Raw genomic sequence first — 14,632 nt, 5'->3', positions numbered from 1 at the left:
AGCAGACACCAGTCCTGGGGCAAGAGCTGGGGGCCCCTGTCTGGACAGGCTGCTCTCTCTGAGCCCCGAGGGGATGGAGGGGAGGAGGCGGTGGAAAGGAGGGAGGGATGGATGAAGGGTAAGAGGGAGGGATGAGACTGTGGGAGCCCTGTCCTTGGGCTGGCTGCGGGGAGGGAGGCGAGGCAGCTCCTGTGGAGGGGAGGAGGAGAGGAGGCAGAGAGGGGATGTTGTTAAACAGTTTCTTACCGTAAGAGGGAGTTGGGACCCAGATCTTTCCAGTTAATCACACAACAAACTTAGATCATCGCAATAAAAAGCAGCTCGGCTCACTCTGCCTCCTCTAGTGACCGGCTGTGCGCAGGGTCCTTCCGAGGAGCCATCTCTTCTCCTCCCCGCCAGCCGCCTGGGCGGGGGGGGGGGCCGCCAGCACCATGTGGGCCACTCAACTCCTGCCCGCCTTGCTGCTCCATCAGCTGCTGCTGCTTCCCATCACCATCCCCGTGGCAGGTTAGTTTATCTATCCTTTCCCTAGCTACCTCCTTCCACCTCACCGCGGCATCTTTCTCCCTGTCCCTCGCTGCGCCGGGGCGTGGGTGGGTGCTCGGGGCGGCGCAGGTGGGACAGGCGGGGATGTACCAGGGCCCGCAGCTCCTACCTGAGGGCAGGAGCAACCACCCGGCGCCCAGGCTGGGCATTGGGTGCATCGATGCCCGCCTGTCGCCTCCCGCGCCCTCGGAGGGATGCAGTGCGGAGCGGGGACAGTGCGGCGGGTCGGGGCGAACCCGCGGTCTTGCGGCGAGGTGTACGCGGAGGGCACGGCAGGTCCGGGGGGTTGAGGAGAGGTAGCTGCTTCCCGCCACCTTCGCCCAGGGCGAGCCAGAGCTCGGAGCCCTGGGGACGCCGAGAGCGGGAGAAGGGAATCCCGTCGCTGTCCATAGGTGCCCTATTCAAGACATGAACGAGTACCTTTAATTTTCAAGTGGTAGAATAGATGTTAAGTAACAGAAGTTCACAGGGAATACCCAAACCACGGGATAGCACACTGATGAAAGGGAATGTCCTTGCTTAAGTGCAGCAGCATGAACATGCTATTTCCAGACTGAAATACTTGTAATTTCATTAGATGTTCCCAATGAGATCCAGGAGGAGGGGGGCGGGGTGGGGGTGGGGAGGTGGAGGGGAAGGAACAAACAATAAGTAATCAAGTGCTGGAAGCTCTCTAGCTCAATTTCTTTCCTCAAGTGTCCCCCTTGGACTGGATATCCGAAGAGCTCACTCTGCATTTCTATTGCCCCCCTGGGGAGATGTTTAAAGGGATAAAAAAAAAAAAAAGTTTGCAAGGTTTCTACAAACCTTTCCTTCCTTCCTTCTGGCAACATTGTTAGGGTCAGACCTTTGCACAGACAAGACGAAAGACGGCCACAATTCAGGGAAAGGATCTGCCAGGAGTGGGCAGAGCGAGGGCAGGGACACACAGTGTTTGGGTCCTGGGGCAAGGTCTGAGGACTTCGTGCAACGTGTATGGCAAGTGGTGTTGGTGGCTTCCAAGACATAACTACATTTCCTACTTAAAAATATCTATACTTTGAAATAGGATTTCAAAGTGGAGTATTTCATGATCTTAGAGGGCAAGTAGAAAAAAAAAAATGGAAGCATCACATGCAGTAGAACCTGCCATTTTTCTTGTGCAGTAAGAGTTCTGTAGGATGCTGAACATCTTGCCAGATCTTCTGTGCTCAGTCTGCTCAGTGACAATTTTGTTTTTGTGGGCATTCTTAGCAGGTGACACAGACATGATGCTGCTATGCTTTTCTGAACTCCTTTTCCGTGTACCTTTCAATTTTCATTTTATTGACATGCGACCTCCCTGGAAAGTGATGACTAGAGCTGGTTAGGGATTTTCTGAGGAAAAGTTCGCATTTTTTAACTGGAAAATGATGACCCATCAAAACTTTGCACAAAAATAGAGCCTTTTAAACAGAAGCTATCTTTGGCTTGGTTCTCCCAAATCAAATGAAAGAGAGATATTCACAATATCCTGTGGTAGCTACTGTTGAGAAACACTCACTTGTGACAGAAACTCTTCAACGAATGTCTTAGTTTGGGAAAAAAAAACAACCACAGAAGTGGACTTAAACCCCATCCCCCCACACTTAAATCCATGGACCAAAGATACAGGTACTGCTCTGTAGCCAGTTTCATACGAAACTATGTCATGCTTACTGTCTTGATAGTCAGGATGGGTTTCTTGAATGAGAGATGTAAACAAGCTCAATATTTAATCTAATATTCCAACAGGATAGATTAAACCTCAGTGCTTCCAGTATCAGTAGGCTGACAAATAGGTTTGTGCCCTAACCAATGGGGTCTCCAGTATAGGATTGGATGGTTCATCTTGGTGTGGAGGAAAATTAGATTTCCAAAACTTCATATTTTCACGGAGTAGGATTTGTTTTCTGGCCAGCTTTCACAGTGACACTTTCTTGGCAACCCTTCCTTTCTTAACTTTCCTCCCCCACCCACCTTAATATTAATCAATTCTATCGTTTGCATTATGGGCAAGAAAGATTAGTCTTACTACACACGGCCATTGTGCTTACCTTGCTTTGCAAAAATACATGATTTTCACCAAAAGTGTCCTGGTTTTTACAATGTAGTCAAGAGGAAGTTGTGCCATTCCTTTCTGAAACATATTGATGGCTTTCTAAACATACATGGTATCTTTGTATGGGATATTGAATTCTTTTTACCGGGAAGTCTTTAAGAAAGATTAATATTTGCCTACATTTTTATTATTTCTCTATAAGAAAAAGAAGCAAAGTGATGAAAACAGAATTTAAAAATAGGAAAAAAAAAAAAAAGTCTTTTGCTAATGCATGCCCATACTTCTTCTATTACTATTCTGTAAATCTGATTCTAATTGTGCATAATGTTGAGTGTTATTTCTTCTGTGAATGGATCTTTTAGGTTTGGAATCACATGTCTTAAATCCGGTGCGAAGACAATGTCCTGTGTTACTGTGGCTGTTGACTAATATTTGGGTTATATAAAAGGGTAAAGAAAAAGGAGGGTGAAGAAAACAGGAGAAGTTTTAATGTCAGCAAGCTGTCCACACTATCAGTTTCTGAGTTTCTTTTTAATACCTAAAAGATAAGATGGTGATTGGTGAAAGATAAATGTGCAAGGTTCCTGTAGACTACTTGCCTAGTCATTATAAATATCCCGTAAGTCCCTGTCACTTACAGAAAGAAATTAATCTGCAGCTAACAAGTTTATTACGGAGTTTTCTTCCTTGTGCAGATATTCCTATTCAATATTTTTGGACAGTATTCTTTAATAAAGTTAATCTAAAATTGAAAATAACTTTTTAATCAAAGAAAAAAGTAGATTGGTATATTGCAAAATTTATTTAAACTAAAGATATCTTTTTCTGTGAAGAGACTGTCAGACAAGTGTTTCTATTCAAGTTTCTCAGCACTTTCTGCAGTTTGGATGATCTGAAGCAGTTGTTGATGAAGATGTGGGAGTTGCACTTAGTTCCCATAAATAACTATTGCTTAAAAACAAATAAAATAATAAAATCCCATATCCATGATCAATGTAAGAACGTTGTATATTCCTGTGGTCTGCATAGCTATTTTAAAAATTTAACGTGATTTATACTTCCCCAACCCAGCTGTAGATAATCATTATACTATACACTCTCAACAAAGCAAAATGATACTCTGCCAGTTGGAAGACTGTATTCCTTCTGTTTAATGGAATCCTTTTAGTGCTTGGTGCCAGGGGCTGCTTGTTTTGCTCTCAGATGTAAGGCAGCACTTACCCTGCTTAACAGATTTTCTGTTTCTATTAATGCCATTTTCATAAGCAACATAGCAGGAGAACACAGAGTTTAAATACACGGGATTAAAATGTTGCATAAAACTCTGGAAAATTGAGCGCTAAAGTCAAAGAAAGGAAAGCCTCTTATTGGACGAGCTCATCTGTCATTATTGTAATACTTCAACCGAGGCCAGTGTTGGAAGGGAAACTTGCAGTCTCCCTTGGAGAGTGTAATATCTCCCCTTTGGATCTTTATACTGAGCATTAGTTTGTCACTTAAGCATTTAAAACTTTTCCAAGGAGATTTGAAAGCAGGATGACTTGGCCTTTTGATGGATAAAAGCTTGATGCGGAGAGGAGAATGTTGCCCTAAGCATTTTGCAATTACTTGATGAGCGTTGGAATTTCACTTTCTCCAGTCAGTGCTGAGGTGGGATTGGTGGTCAGAGGCTAGAATGAAGCATGGAGGAAACAAAGGATTGGTCATAGAGGTGAGAAAGGATTATCTCCACACTTGCTTGGGAAGCATGAATAGTAGGAGAATTAGCATGATGTGAGCAATGTTTGTACTTTGCCGTGGGGAAGTATGGCAACTACAACGAAACATGAAAGAGTATGGACTTCCTCACCATCACCCCATTTGCTTTTCTGTAGGTTTTCTTGGCAGTGCCCTTCAGGGATAGTGGATCTGTTCCTGAACATGGTTAGAACCTACATGTAAAGCAATGCTGCAGAGAGCTGGGAACATGCTCCAGATTAGATTAGTCAGATGTGTTGGCAACATCTAGCTGCAGGAGTTTTCAATGACTTTTGGGCCTCCACCCTTGTGTGCCTTGTGCTGTCTGATGAGCCCAGCCATGGCTGGCAGTCCTCGATGCTGTTGGCCCAGCTGGGAACTGGCTGCTCCCTCCATTTCCCCTCAGCTCCAGCTCTTCCTATGACTCCTGGCCTTGGCCAGCAGCACTGCTTTTGTGTATACACCATGTGGCAAGGCTCTCATCACTCCTCACAGGGGCTGTTTTGCTGCCCTCAGTAGTCTGTAACTTTGTTTTGCCCAAATCCTTGCCCTGCCTGCTCATGTTGTTCTCTTTACCCCTGCTCCATGCCCTAGTGTCCTCAGTGGCGGCTGGGACTCCATCACTGAAGAAGCACACAATGTGCTGGGTGCCTCCGCGGAGACACCAAAGGCTTGTAAAGGTTGTGCAACGCAATGCAAAATGGTGTGGATTTAATTCTTGTGCCAAAAGCGTAAGAAGACAAATCTTACAAAGAAAAGCCCTCTCAGTAATTAATCCAGAGGTTAGATACAACAAGTCAGAGTACAAACTGTAGAACATTTGTTTCTGACAATGGGTCCCAGCATCCTGCTGAGCAGATAACCTTTTCTTGGATGAAAAAAAGCTGTCCTTTTGTGTTTGCCATCCAATTTTAGACTATACTATCAGTTGTTAGCATTATCCTTAGTTTCTTGAGCTCTCACGCTGGCTACAGGAGAAGGTTATGAAGGCAGGACAGCACAAACGTGAAGCTGGGTCCAAGTAACATGGCAATCTCTGCAGATGCTAATAAAGGGTATGTGTTCCTGGGTGTGTGTGTGAGTGGTAATATAAAATACAAAGCCAAAAAAAAAAAGAAATATTTTTTTTTTTTGCATTTCCTGAATCTGCTCAATAACTAGACTGAAAGCCAATGTAAAAATAAGGAAAAAATTATCTCTATATTGTATGCCTCTATTTCAAACTACTTTCTCAAAATTGTAGTTTTTTTCCGTGATGGCTTTTTTGCCAAGAAAATACATTTCAGTACTTAAAGTAATCACATCATCCTCCATATACCTTTGTGAGAAGCTGTTTCATTGTGACAAGCTAGAAATGTCTTCTTGGACAGCTGGTTTTATTTTGGTGACTTTCCATCTATACATCCGACTGCAGTTTTTATGGGTATAGTTGGTAAACTTCTTTCATGCCAAATTATTGTCTTACATAAATAACAGCATTAAATCTAATCTGGCATCTAAGCCTATTCAATCCACAAAGATCTTTTCTTGGGCGTATTTCAGGATTGTTTCAGTTTCTCATTATATTGGTCTTTCTTTCTCTCTTCCTTTTCTTTTTTTTTTTTTTTTTTTCCAAATGAGAAGTATTTTGGAAAAGGTGATCACTTTTTTGCAATCTAGCCAGGAATCTGGACATTTCTGATACTGAAACAAGCATAAGGAGAATTCAAAGTAAATGAAAGTAAATTAAAAGTGCTGAACATCAGTTCTTTTTATCAAAATGACTCTCTTAAGACTTTTTTAAGACACAAAATTGTCTTGAATGTATTTGTTCGAAAAGTGCTTCCTAACAATTCTTATAGATCATAATACATTAACAACTCTGTTAATTATTTTAGTATCAGCATTCACCTTTATCATCTTTTATTATTGTGACCATATTCTTAATTTAAGCACGTGGTGTCAGAAACCATGTAGTAGCATCTACTTTCACCATCAGGTCAAGTTTTGTCACTTTGTTGGTTTTTTTTCTTAATGAAGCCAGTATATCTATGCTGTCATACTGGGGCCTGCACCAATATGCAACTTACCCTTGAGGTTTTATATCCTTTGAAAAGCATTGTCTTGGAAATACATGACTGAATTTATCCCTCGAACCATGTTTTATAGACAAGTTAAACACCTCTGTGCATTTGCATGTTGCTTTTCATGTATGCCAAGAACTATTACTTTATTTCAAACGCTACTCATTGATTTTTCTTCTTATGTAAGCTTTGCCAATGCAATTTTATGCATATAATTAAGCATACTTTATTGTTTACTTTCATATTAAGTTTCCACTATTTATATTGAGATAAGTCTTCAGCTTTGATATCTCTGCTGAGAAGTATTGTCTAACACTGTGATAATCCATGGCTTTGCAGATTTTCTGCTTTGTACATTTTTCTGAGATCTAACATTTGCTTGTTTCTTTTTTTTTTTTTCCATTCAGATGCATACTTATGAATGCATTTGCATAGGTGTTACCATGCAATTTTTGTCAAGCTTGGTGCTCCCTGATAAAATGTTTGTTGTGTTGAACTGTGCTTTCCTACATTTATTTCACATGTGTTTAAGGTTGGGGATTTTTTTTTTTCCTTTTTTTTTTTTTCTTTTGATGGTAGATTTCTCATTTTTCTTCCCCCACCCCCAGGTTTTAAGTCACATACAATTCAGGCTTCGGGTTTTGGGTTTTTTTTTTTTAGCTCATTGAGGAAAGCCAGTTTACTTTGGCTTGCAGTGACAATTGTTTGCAAAATTCAGTTAATAGTTAATCTCATTTTGACATTCTGACCTGGTTATCAATTGTAACACAAATAATTCAATCTCTAACTAGTCCATCTCTTAACTGCTCATGTTCAAGTGACTTCATTTCATTACAAAAATGATGTGAAATATCCAACAGTTATCTAAAATGCCAGTTGACACTAAAGAAATGGACTATGTCTCTTTTATAGTTCTGAAATAATTGTGTCACTTTACATGATCATTTTTCTTCACTGAAAAATATTTTGACTCCTAGAATTCTCTGAGCTTCCTACACAGTATGTGGAGAGTTTTCCTCTTTTTACTTTTGCTCCCCAGTGCCAACTTTATTTTGTATGTCATTCTGTATTTGGAAGGACCGCAGCTGATTTCTGAAGTTCTCTATCAACATTTTCCAGCCCAAGTAATTTGGGTATCTTCATAGAATCACAGAATGGTTTGGGTTTCAAGGGATGTTAAAGATCATCCAGTTCCAAACCCCTGCAGCATGGGCAGCAACACCTTCCTTTTCTTAATTTATTTTTGTTCCCAAAGATTTAGTTTATCTCTGACAACTGACAAACATAATGAGCAATGGTGCTGTTATGTTAAAACTGAAAATTATAAAAGGTCTTTTGTCCACCCACAGTATGAAGACCTCTACCCAGCTTACTTACACCAATAATTATGACAATAGGAAAAAAGAATCATAACCCCACACAGTGAAAGTTCAGCACAACAAAACAAATAACTAGTTAGTAAAATGCTGAAGTTCTGCAAGTGTAAGGAAACAGAATAAAGAAATAAAACTCCATACGAAACCATCAAGATTTCATTAAGAATCATGGTTCTATTTTGTATAAATATAATAAAAATTGCAGTTAAGTAGGTTCTGCAAACTCCTAGCAGGTTTTCTCACTAAAATGGTGCAGAATGATAACTTTATCTCTGATTCTTGACTTGGCATGGACTGAAACTACTCCAAGAAAAGGTACTGCTGGAAATCTTTTCTTCCAGGTGGTCTATAGTTTGAACAGTCTCAATGCTTCATATCTGAGAAGATTATACAGGAACTTCATACAAAAAAGGTAGTTAGGGAACCGAAAGTTGAGACCTGTAGGTCTCCTCACAGTCTTTCACTGTGAAGTATGACTTTTTTCCTCCAGTATATATTAAAGCATTTTGTTAAAATGGAAGTGTTCCAGCTGGAAGACTGGGGTCATCCTAAATGAAATTATAGAGTATTTGTCCAATGCTGCATCCTGCTATAGCAAATGTTTTAGGTTTCACTTTCTTGGGCACTGGCTGACTTCTTTCTTCTGTTCAAGGAAGGTTGCTATCATGTTCAGAAATAGAAAGAGACAGCATCCTCATTTTTTTTTGAGGAATTTTTTTAAGTTAACTGAAGAAATGTATTTAGTTAGTGGTTGAAGAAAAAACGTTGATTCATATTTGACTTCATTCTCTTGTGTTTGAACCAGCTGCTCTTATTTTCAAATTTAAGTGGAATGTCAGACTTCCTTAGCAATATGATAACTACAAAAGCCATCAGAGGACGTAGCCCACAATATAAACAAATCAAAGTTTAGGAAACTGAAATTAATGGCAATCACAAATAAAGAACTGTAGCTATAGCGTATTGCATGGTAACCTGTAACACAGAATATTTCTAGGGTAATATTAGATGTAAGATTTTATATTACAATTTGATGTAGAAAGGCTCAATTATTTTTTTTGTTGTTGTAAAAGTAATGCTTTGCATTATTCTCATGATTCTAACAGTCACACCACAGATGCATTTGGCCCTTTGCCTTTTGGATTATAGACAAGTCATAGAATGCTGTTGTTTGAAAGCTAAAGTAAATCAGGCTGTTATAAATTGTTAAATGCAATATCAAACCCATAATCCTCTTTGGACAACTACTAGGATTCTTTCCTTTCAAAAAAGCAGAACTGTAAACCATGTTTTTCAGGCAGAATTGAACTATTTGGGTTTTTACAACCATATTCTTGCATGCTAGCTGATGAGTTTAAGAAGCTGTTATCAGGAATTAAGATAATGACACTTATCAGTACATGGAAAATGTTATTATCAGGAAATGAAAGAAAATACTTTGATATTTCTGTACAGATTTTAACCTCCATTTGACATTAAAGTCCTGGCTGAGACAACACAGAACTAACAAATATGTCTTGTAAGATAATAGATAGAGAAATATACCACAAAAGCTTTACAGAAGACTTGCTTTCCTGTGGTTGTCTTAAAGAACAGATGTAATCTTTTAGGTGAAATCTAATTTAAATGTCTTTGGTGTATTTTTAGGTGTCTTAGGGATAACTTGCCACTGAGAGGTGTGATTTAGTTGAATCCAGTGAAAATGTGAACTTACTTAATGATCAGGATGGAAGTTCTGCGAAAGTAACACCCTTGAGCCCTCTTTGGCTTTACAATATGTGGAGCTATTAGAAACTCCTTCAAAGCCTCAGCCATTGTGATTTACAGTCATTCTGAGCTTCTGCACAGAGTGTACGAAGTAAAAATTTACTGACTTAAGTGCACTTGCATGAGGAATTATCTGTTCAGGATAACGGAGCGTTAGGCTGAGGTTTCATATATTTGAAAAACTCTGGCAAAATTTAATAAATTGATCCTGAACATTCGTGTTCTACCATTACTGCAGATTCTGTACAGAAAAATGGAGGACAGCTGTGAGAACTGGTACATGGAAGAAGTTATTGGAAATACTATTACTTCCTCTGTGAATTAAGGAAGTATTCATTCACCTAACCTTACCTGAGTTAGCTACTGAATCCAAAAGGATCATCTGGGGCCACTGAGTAAAATAAGAGAGAAAGATCCAAAGGGCAACTGGTCCTCCCTATATTACTCATGTGTCAGAATAGGGAGGATCACTCTCCAGAGTGAATCTGCAGTAATGGTAGAACACAAATCATAGATTAGTTAGGGTTGGAAAGGATCTTAACATCATCTAGTTCCAACCCCCCTGCCATGGCCAGGGACACCTCACACTAAACCATATTACCCAATGGTCTGTCAAACCCGGCCTTGAATACTGCCAGGGATGGAGCATTCACAGCCTCCCTGGGCAACCTATTCCAATGCCTCACCACCCTAACAGGAAAGAATTTCCTCCTTATATCCAATCTAAACTTCCCCTGGTTAAGTTTGAACCCGTTACCCCTTGTCCTGTCACTACAGTCCCTAATGAAGAGTCCCTCCGCAGCATCCCTATAGGCCCTCTTCAGATACTGGAAGGCTGCAATGAGGTCTCCATGCATCCTTCTCTTCTCCAGGCTGAACAGTCCCAACTTTATCAGCCTGTCTTCCTACAGGAGGTGCTCCAGTCCCCGATCATTCTTGTGGCCGTCCTCTGGATTTGTTCCAACAGTTCCATGTGCTTTTTATGTTGAGGACACCAGAACTGCACACAATACTCCAAGTGAGGTCTCACGAGAGCAGAGTAGAGGGGCAGGATCACCTCCTTCAACCTGCTGGTCATGCTCCTTTTGATGCAGCCCAGGATACGGTTGGCTTTCTGGGCTGCAAGCACACACTGAAGCTGGCTCATGTTCTTTTTCTCATCAACCAGCACCCCCAAGTCCTTCTCCACAGGGCTGCTCTGAATCTCTTCTTTGCCCAGCCTGTAGCTGTGTCTGGGATTGCTCCGACCCAGGTTATTGTCGGTTAACCAGCCCTGGTCATGGTTAAACTTCATGAGGTTGGAATCATCCCACCTCTCAAGCGTGTCAAGGTCCCTCTGGACGGCATTCCTTCCCTCCAGCATATTAACCGAACCACACATCTTGGTGTCATCAGCAAACTTGCTGAGGGCTCACTCAATCCCACTGTCCATGTCAGTGACGAAGATGTTTTCACAGTTTGTGATAAAAAGTTTACTTTACTGTTTTAAGAACAGTTTCGCTGTTCTTAAATTTTTAAATTTATTCAGATGTAGACTTTCTGTAACATTAATATCCTTTCCTTCTGATTGTAAGTCCACTGTGTCCACACAAGAAAGACATTTGTACACCTTTTTCACCTGAGTTTTTAATGGAAATTTTTATAAAATCTCAGATTATCACACATATTTTGGACAGTCTGAAAAAAATTTACAAAGAGTGAAAAACTTTCCTGTTACCCTTCACCAGTACTATGCAAGTTTTTATTTGAAACTAGGTTTTCTGTAGTTCCTGCCATTCCTATTTTTAAGGATGGTGATGACCATGCAAAATAACCAATTCTTCAGTATCTGCTAATTTTTGTGAATTTCTTTCTGATTTAGACACTGATGTTCCTATAATTGCTAATAAATTTTATTCATATATAGTGGCATTTTAATCTCAGAACTGTTCTTTACAGTGTTTATTTTTTTCATTTTTTTTTCTTCTTTGCTTCTTTCTTAGAGTGTAGAGGGAAAAGGAGAAATCCTCTTCATGACTTCAAAAAAACAGGAGAGTTGATGCTCATTAAAGTAAACAAAACACTGGAAGTAAAAACCAAGCTGTTAAACACCACTGAGCAATGTGCCAAGAGATGCAGCAGGAACAAAGGTCTTTCATTCACTTGCAAGTGAGTTATGTATCTCCGTTATTTTAATTGTTTGCTATTGTGGTTTGGGTTTTTGCTTGGTTTTTGCTTTGTTTTTGTAATTTGTTTGTTTGTTTGTTTGTTTTTTAATAATGGAACCTGTATAACACCCTTTGACCCAAGGTGTCTGTGATTGCCATTGGTGATAGCTTGTACTGAGGACAATTGGAAGACCATGCTTTTTGATTTCCATGATTTTGTTATCCCTGTCCAAAGAGTCAATCTATTGTAAAGATTTATCTGAGTTGATCTATCTTCTTAGCTTGTCCAATATGTAATCCTTTCCAAAACATAGCTAGAAAAAATGTACTCATGTTAAGATGTGTATGACTTGTGCTGCACTATAGTGTTCAGTGAACATTTCTGAGATTTTTATGTCTTTTATAAATTGGTTATTGTCACACATCACAGCTGCAGTATTTCAGCACCACTTCAGACCATATTTTGTCTTCATTCTTTGCACATTACTCCTGCTGAAATCAATGGGAACCTCACACATGGAGCACAGATACATTCACTGCTGAAGTTCACTGGCAAGTGCTATGAATCTGATACAATGGAATCAAACCTTCTGGGCTGCACAATCATCACAAGCATATCATAGCTATTCTTCAGCATCTGCTGTCTCTTAGAAACACATCATGTAGCTGATTGCTTGTCTGCCTTGTACATATTCTCTACTATTTTCTGGAACAAATCACTATTACTTTTCCCATGTATTAGACATAAAGTATCCCCCTGGCCTCTCTTAGTCTAGACCATTAGCAGTATATGAAAGGACATGAATGCAGGAGAATCTTGAAGAGAATTGATGACTTCTGTAGTGGTGAGTACTGAGCTAAATGTCAGCCTCATCTTGACACATAAAAAAGTTTTTGCAATCACTACAAATGTAAGCCAGACTAAATGTGACAAGAAAGCTCTTCTGTTGCGGAAACAGGCCTCGATTGTAATTTAATCTTTCTTTAAGTCTTTAATTCCCGTGTTGCAAGATCTAGTTTGTATTGATTTGTATTTTGACTACTTATATATGTAAACAGTGCGCAGACTTTACTTATTTTCTGTTAGAAAATATTTTCCAGGCACTAATATTTTTCACATGGTACGAGACACTCCTTTTCCTATTGGCAGAGCTTCCATTGATATCATTGCCAAGTGGATCAGGTTGTCTTCAATACAGCAAGAGATCCTTGATGGTCAGAAGAGAGGAGTATTATAAAATTAGGTTCCACAGTAAGATTCCTGAACAGTGGCAAGCAAACAGCAATTCTGTATTCCAACATCTCCTTAGAAATACTGTCTCAAGCTAGTTGTAGCTGCTCTGGATGGTATGCTTGTGTTCTGAAAATAAAAAGTAAGTTAGTATTTTTTTTATTCTATTTTGCATGAATAATAATCTAGAATCTCTTTGAATTTTTAAAACATTGCAATTTGTGAAGAATTTCTCTCTGATGGATTCATTAAGGAGCATATTATCCCTGCTGTAACCAGTCAATAAAGCAGCTTAGAGGAGCTATGAGAGACTTTGAGAACGCAGCTTGGAAGAGTTCTAGTCATAGATAATAGAATTGGAATCAGTCATGTAATTATTTTGTACTAAAGATGAAAGAGAATTATAAATCTGGCTACTCATGCCCTGAATTTCCAGTTTTCCCTGACAGATTTTTAGGAAGGAAGCCTAGCAGCAGAGGTGTAGGTGATTAGGTTTTGCCTGTGCTACCACTATGCACCAAAATAAGATGGATTTTCTGTGTTTGGGAACATTCTTGTGGTTTCCCATTTGGCCCCAGATGAGTCCTGTCGTAGCGTGCATAGTTCTTTGATACTACTGTAAACACATATTTGACATGTGTTCCCTTTTAAAGGAACCAGTGCTTACTAATGTTTCCCTTTTATTCCTAGGATCCCCAGTCTTTAACTTCATATCTGCACATGGTTACTACAAGGTGAAATTTGTTGCCAACTTAAATTAAAACCAATTAGTTCACTAGTTGCTGTGGAAGCATTCTAAAATAAGAATACTCTGATACTCCATATCCATACAGTAGTTCCACATTACTTGGGTCACAGCAGATGTTTTATTTTCTGGATGTAAGCTCAATTTTTTGAAGTATTAAGATCAAATAAAATAGAAATATTTTGTAACATAATTGTGACAATAGTACTGGGAACAGCAACACCTGGGTCTGTGCTGTGTGAAGTACACAAGCAGGAAGAGGGTTGGGTTTCTTATCTGCCAGGAAGAGGTAAAGTGGCAGATTCCAGGCACTGCAGACTTAAAGTGTCAGACTCTCCTTATTTTCTGGGGGTAAAGAAAGAATATTAAGACAACTTTTGATATATGTATGGTAAGTTTCTGTATTGCTGACAAGTAAATTGTGAATATTATATTAGATAATAGAATCATAGAATAGTTAGGGTTGGAAAGGATCTTAACATCATCTAGTTCCAACCCCCCTGCCATGGCCAGGGACACCTCACACTAAATCGTCTCACCTAAGGCTTCGTCCAACCTGGCCTTGAACGCTGCCAGGGATGGAGCATTCACAACCTCCCTGGGCAACCTATTCCAATGCCTCACCACCCTAACAGGAAAGAATTTCCTCCTTATATCCAATCTAAACATCTCCTGGTTAAGTTTGAACCCATTACCCCTTGTCCTGTCACTATAGTCCCTAATGAAGAGTCCCTCCCCAGCATCCCTATAGGCCCCTTCAGATACTGGAACGCTGCTATGAGGTCTCCATGCATCCTTCTCTTCTTCAGGCTGAACAGCCCCAACTTTATCAGCCTGTCTTCCTACGGGAGGTGCTCCAGTCCCCTGATCATTCTTGTGGCCCTCCTCTGGACTTGTTCCAAGAGTTCCATGTGCTTTTTATGTTGAGGACACCAGAACTGCACACAATACTCCAAGTGAG

General features: G+C 39.9%; 1 protein-coding gene across 4 annotated transcripts in view; it reads left to right on the top strand.

Moving 5' to 3' along the window:
• The first annotated feature begins 204 nt into the window (after positions 1-204).
• HGF (hepatocyte growth factor) overlaps positions 205-14,632 on the top strand; it is a 59,112-nt gene continuing 44,684 nt past the window's right edge. Inside the window, exons 1-2 of one of the 4 annotated variants that reach the window (XM_061366383.1) lie at positions 205-507; positions 11,531-11,696. In XM_061366383.1, coding sequence (XP_061222367.1) covers positions 432-507; positions 11,531-11,696 — 242 coding nt within the window. In that variant the 5' untranslated portion in view covers positions 205-431. The remainder of the gene's footprint in view (positions 508-11,530; positions 11,697-14,632) is intronic. The other 3 variants (XM_061366382.1, XM_061366381.1, XM_061366380.1) reach the window with 3 other exon arrangements.

This window comes from Neopsephotus bourkii, unplaced genomic scaffold, assembly GCF_033783945.1.
Source record: "Neopsephotus bourkii isolate Nb327-2 ecotype Australia unplaced genomic scaffold, CSIRO-AGI_Nbou_v1 NB_1328, whole genome shotgun sequence".
NCBI classification, from domain to species: Eukaryota; Metazoa; Chordata; class Aves; order Psittaciformes; family Psittacidae; genus Neopsephotus; species Neopsephotus bourkii.
Note: the sequence above shows the minus strand (reverse complement) of the source record. Positions and strands in the feature narration are given on the sequence as shown.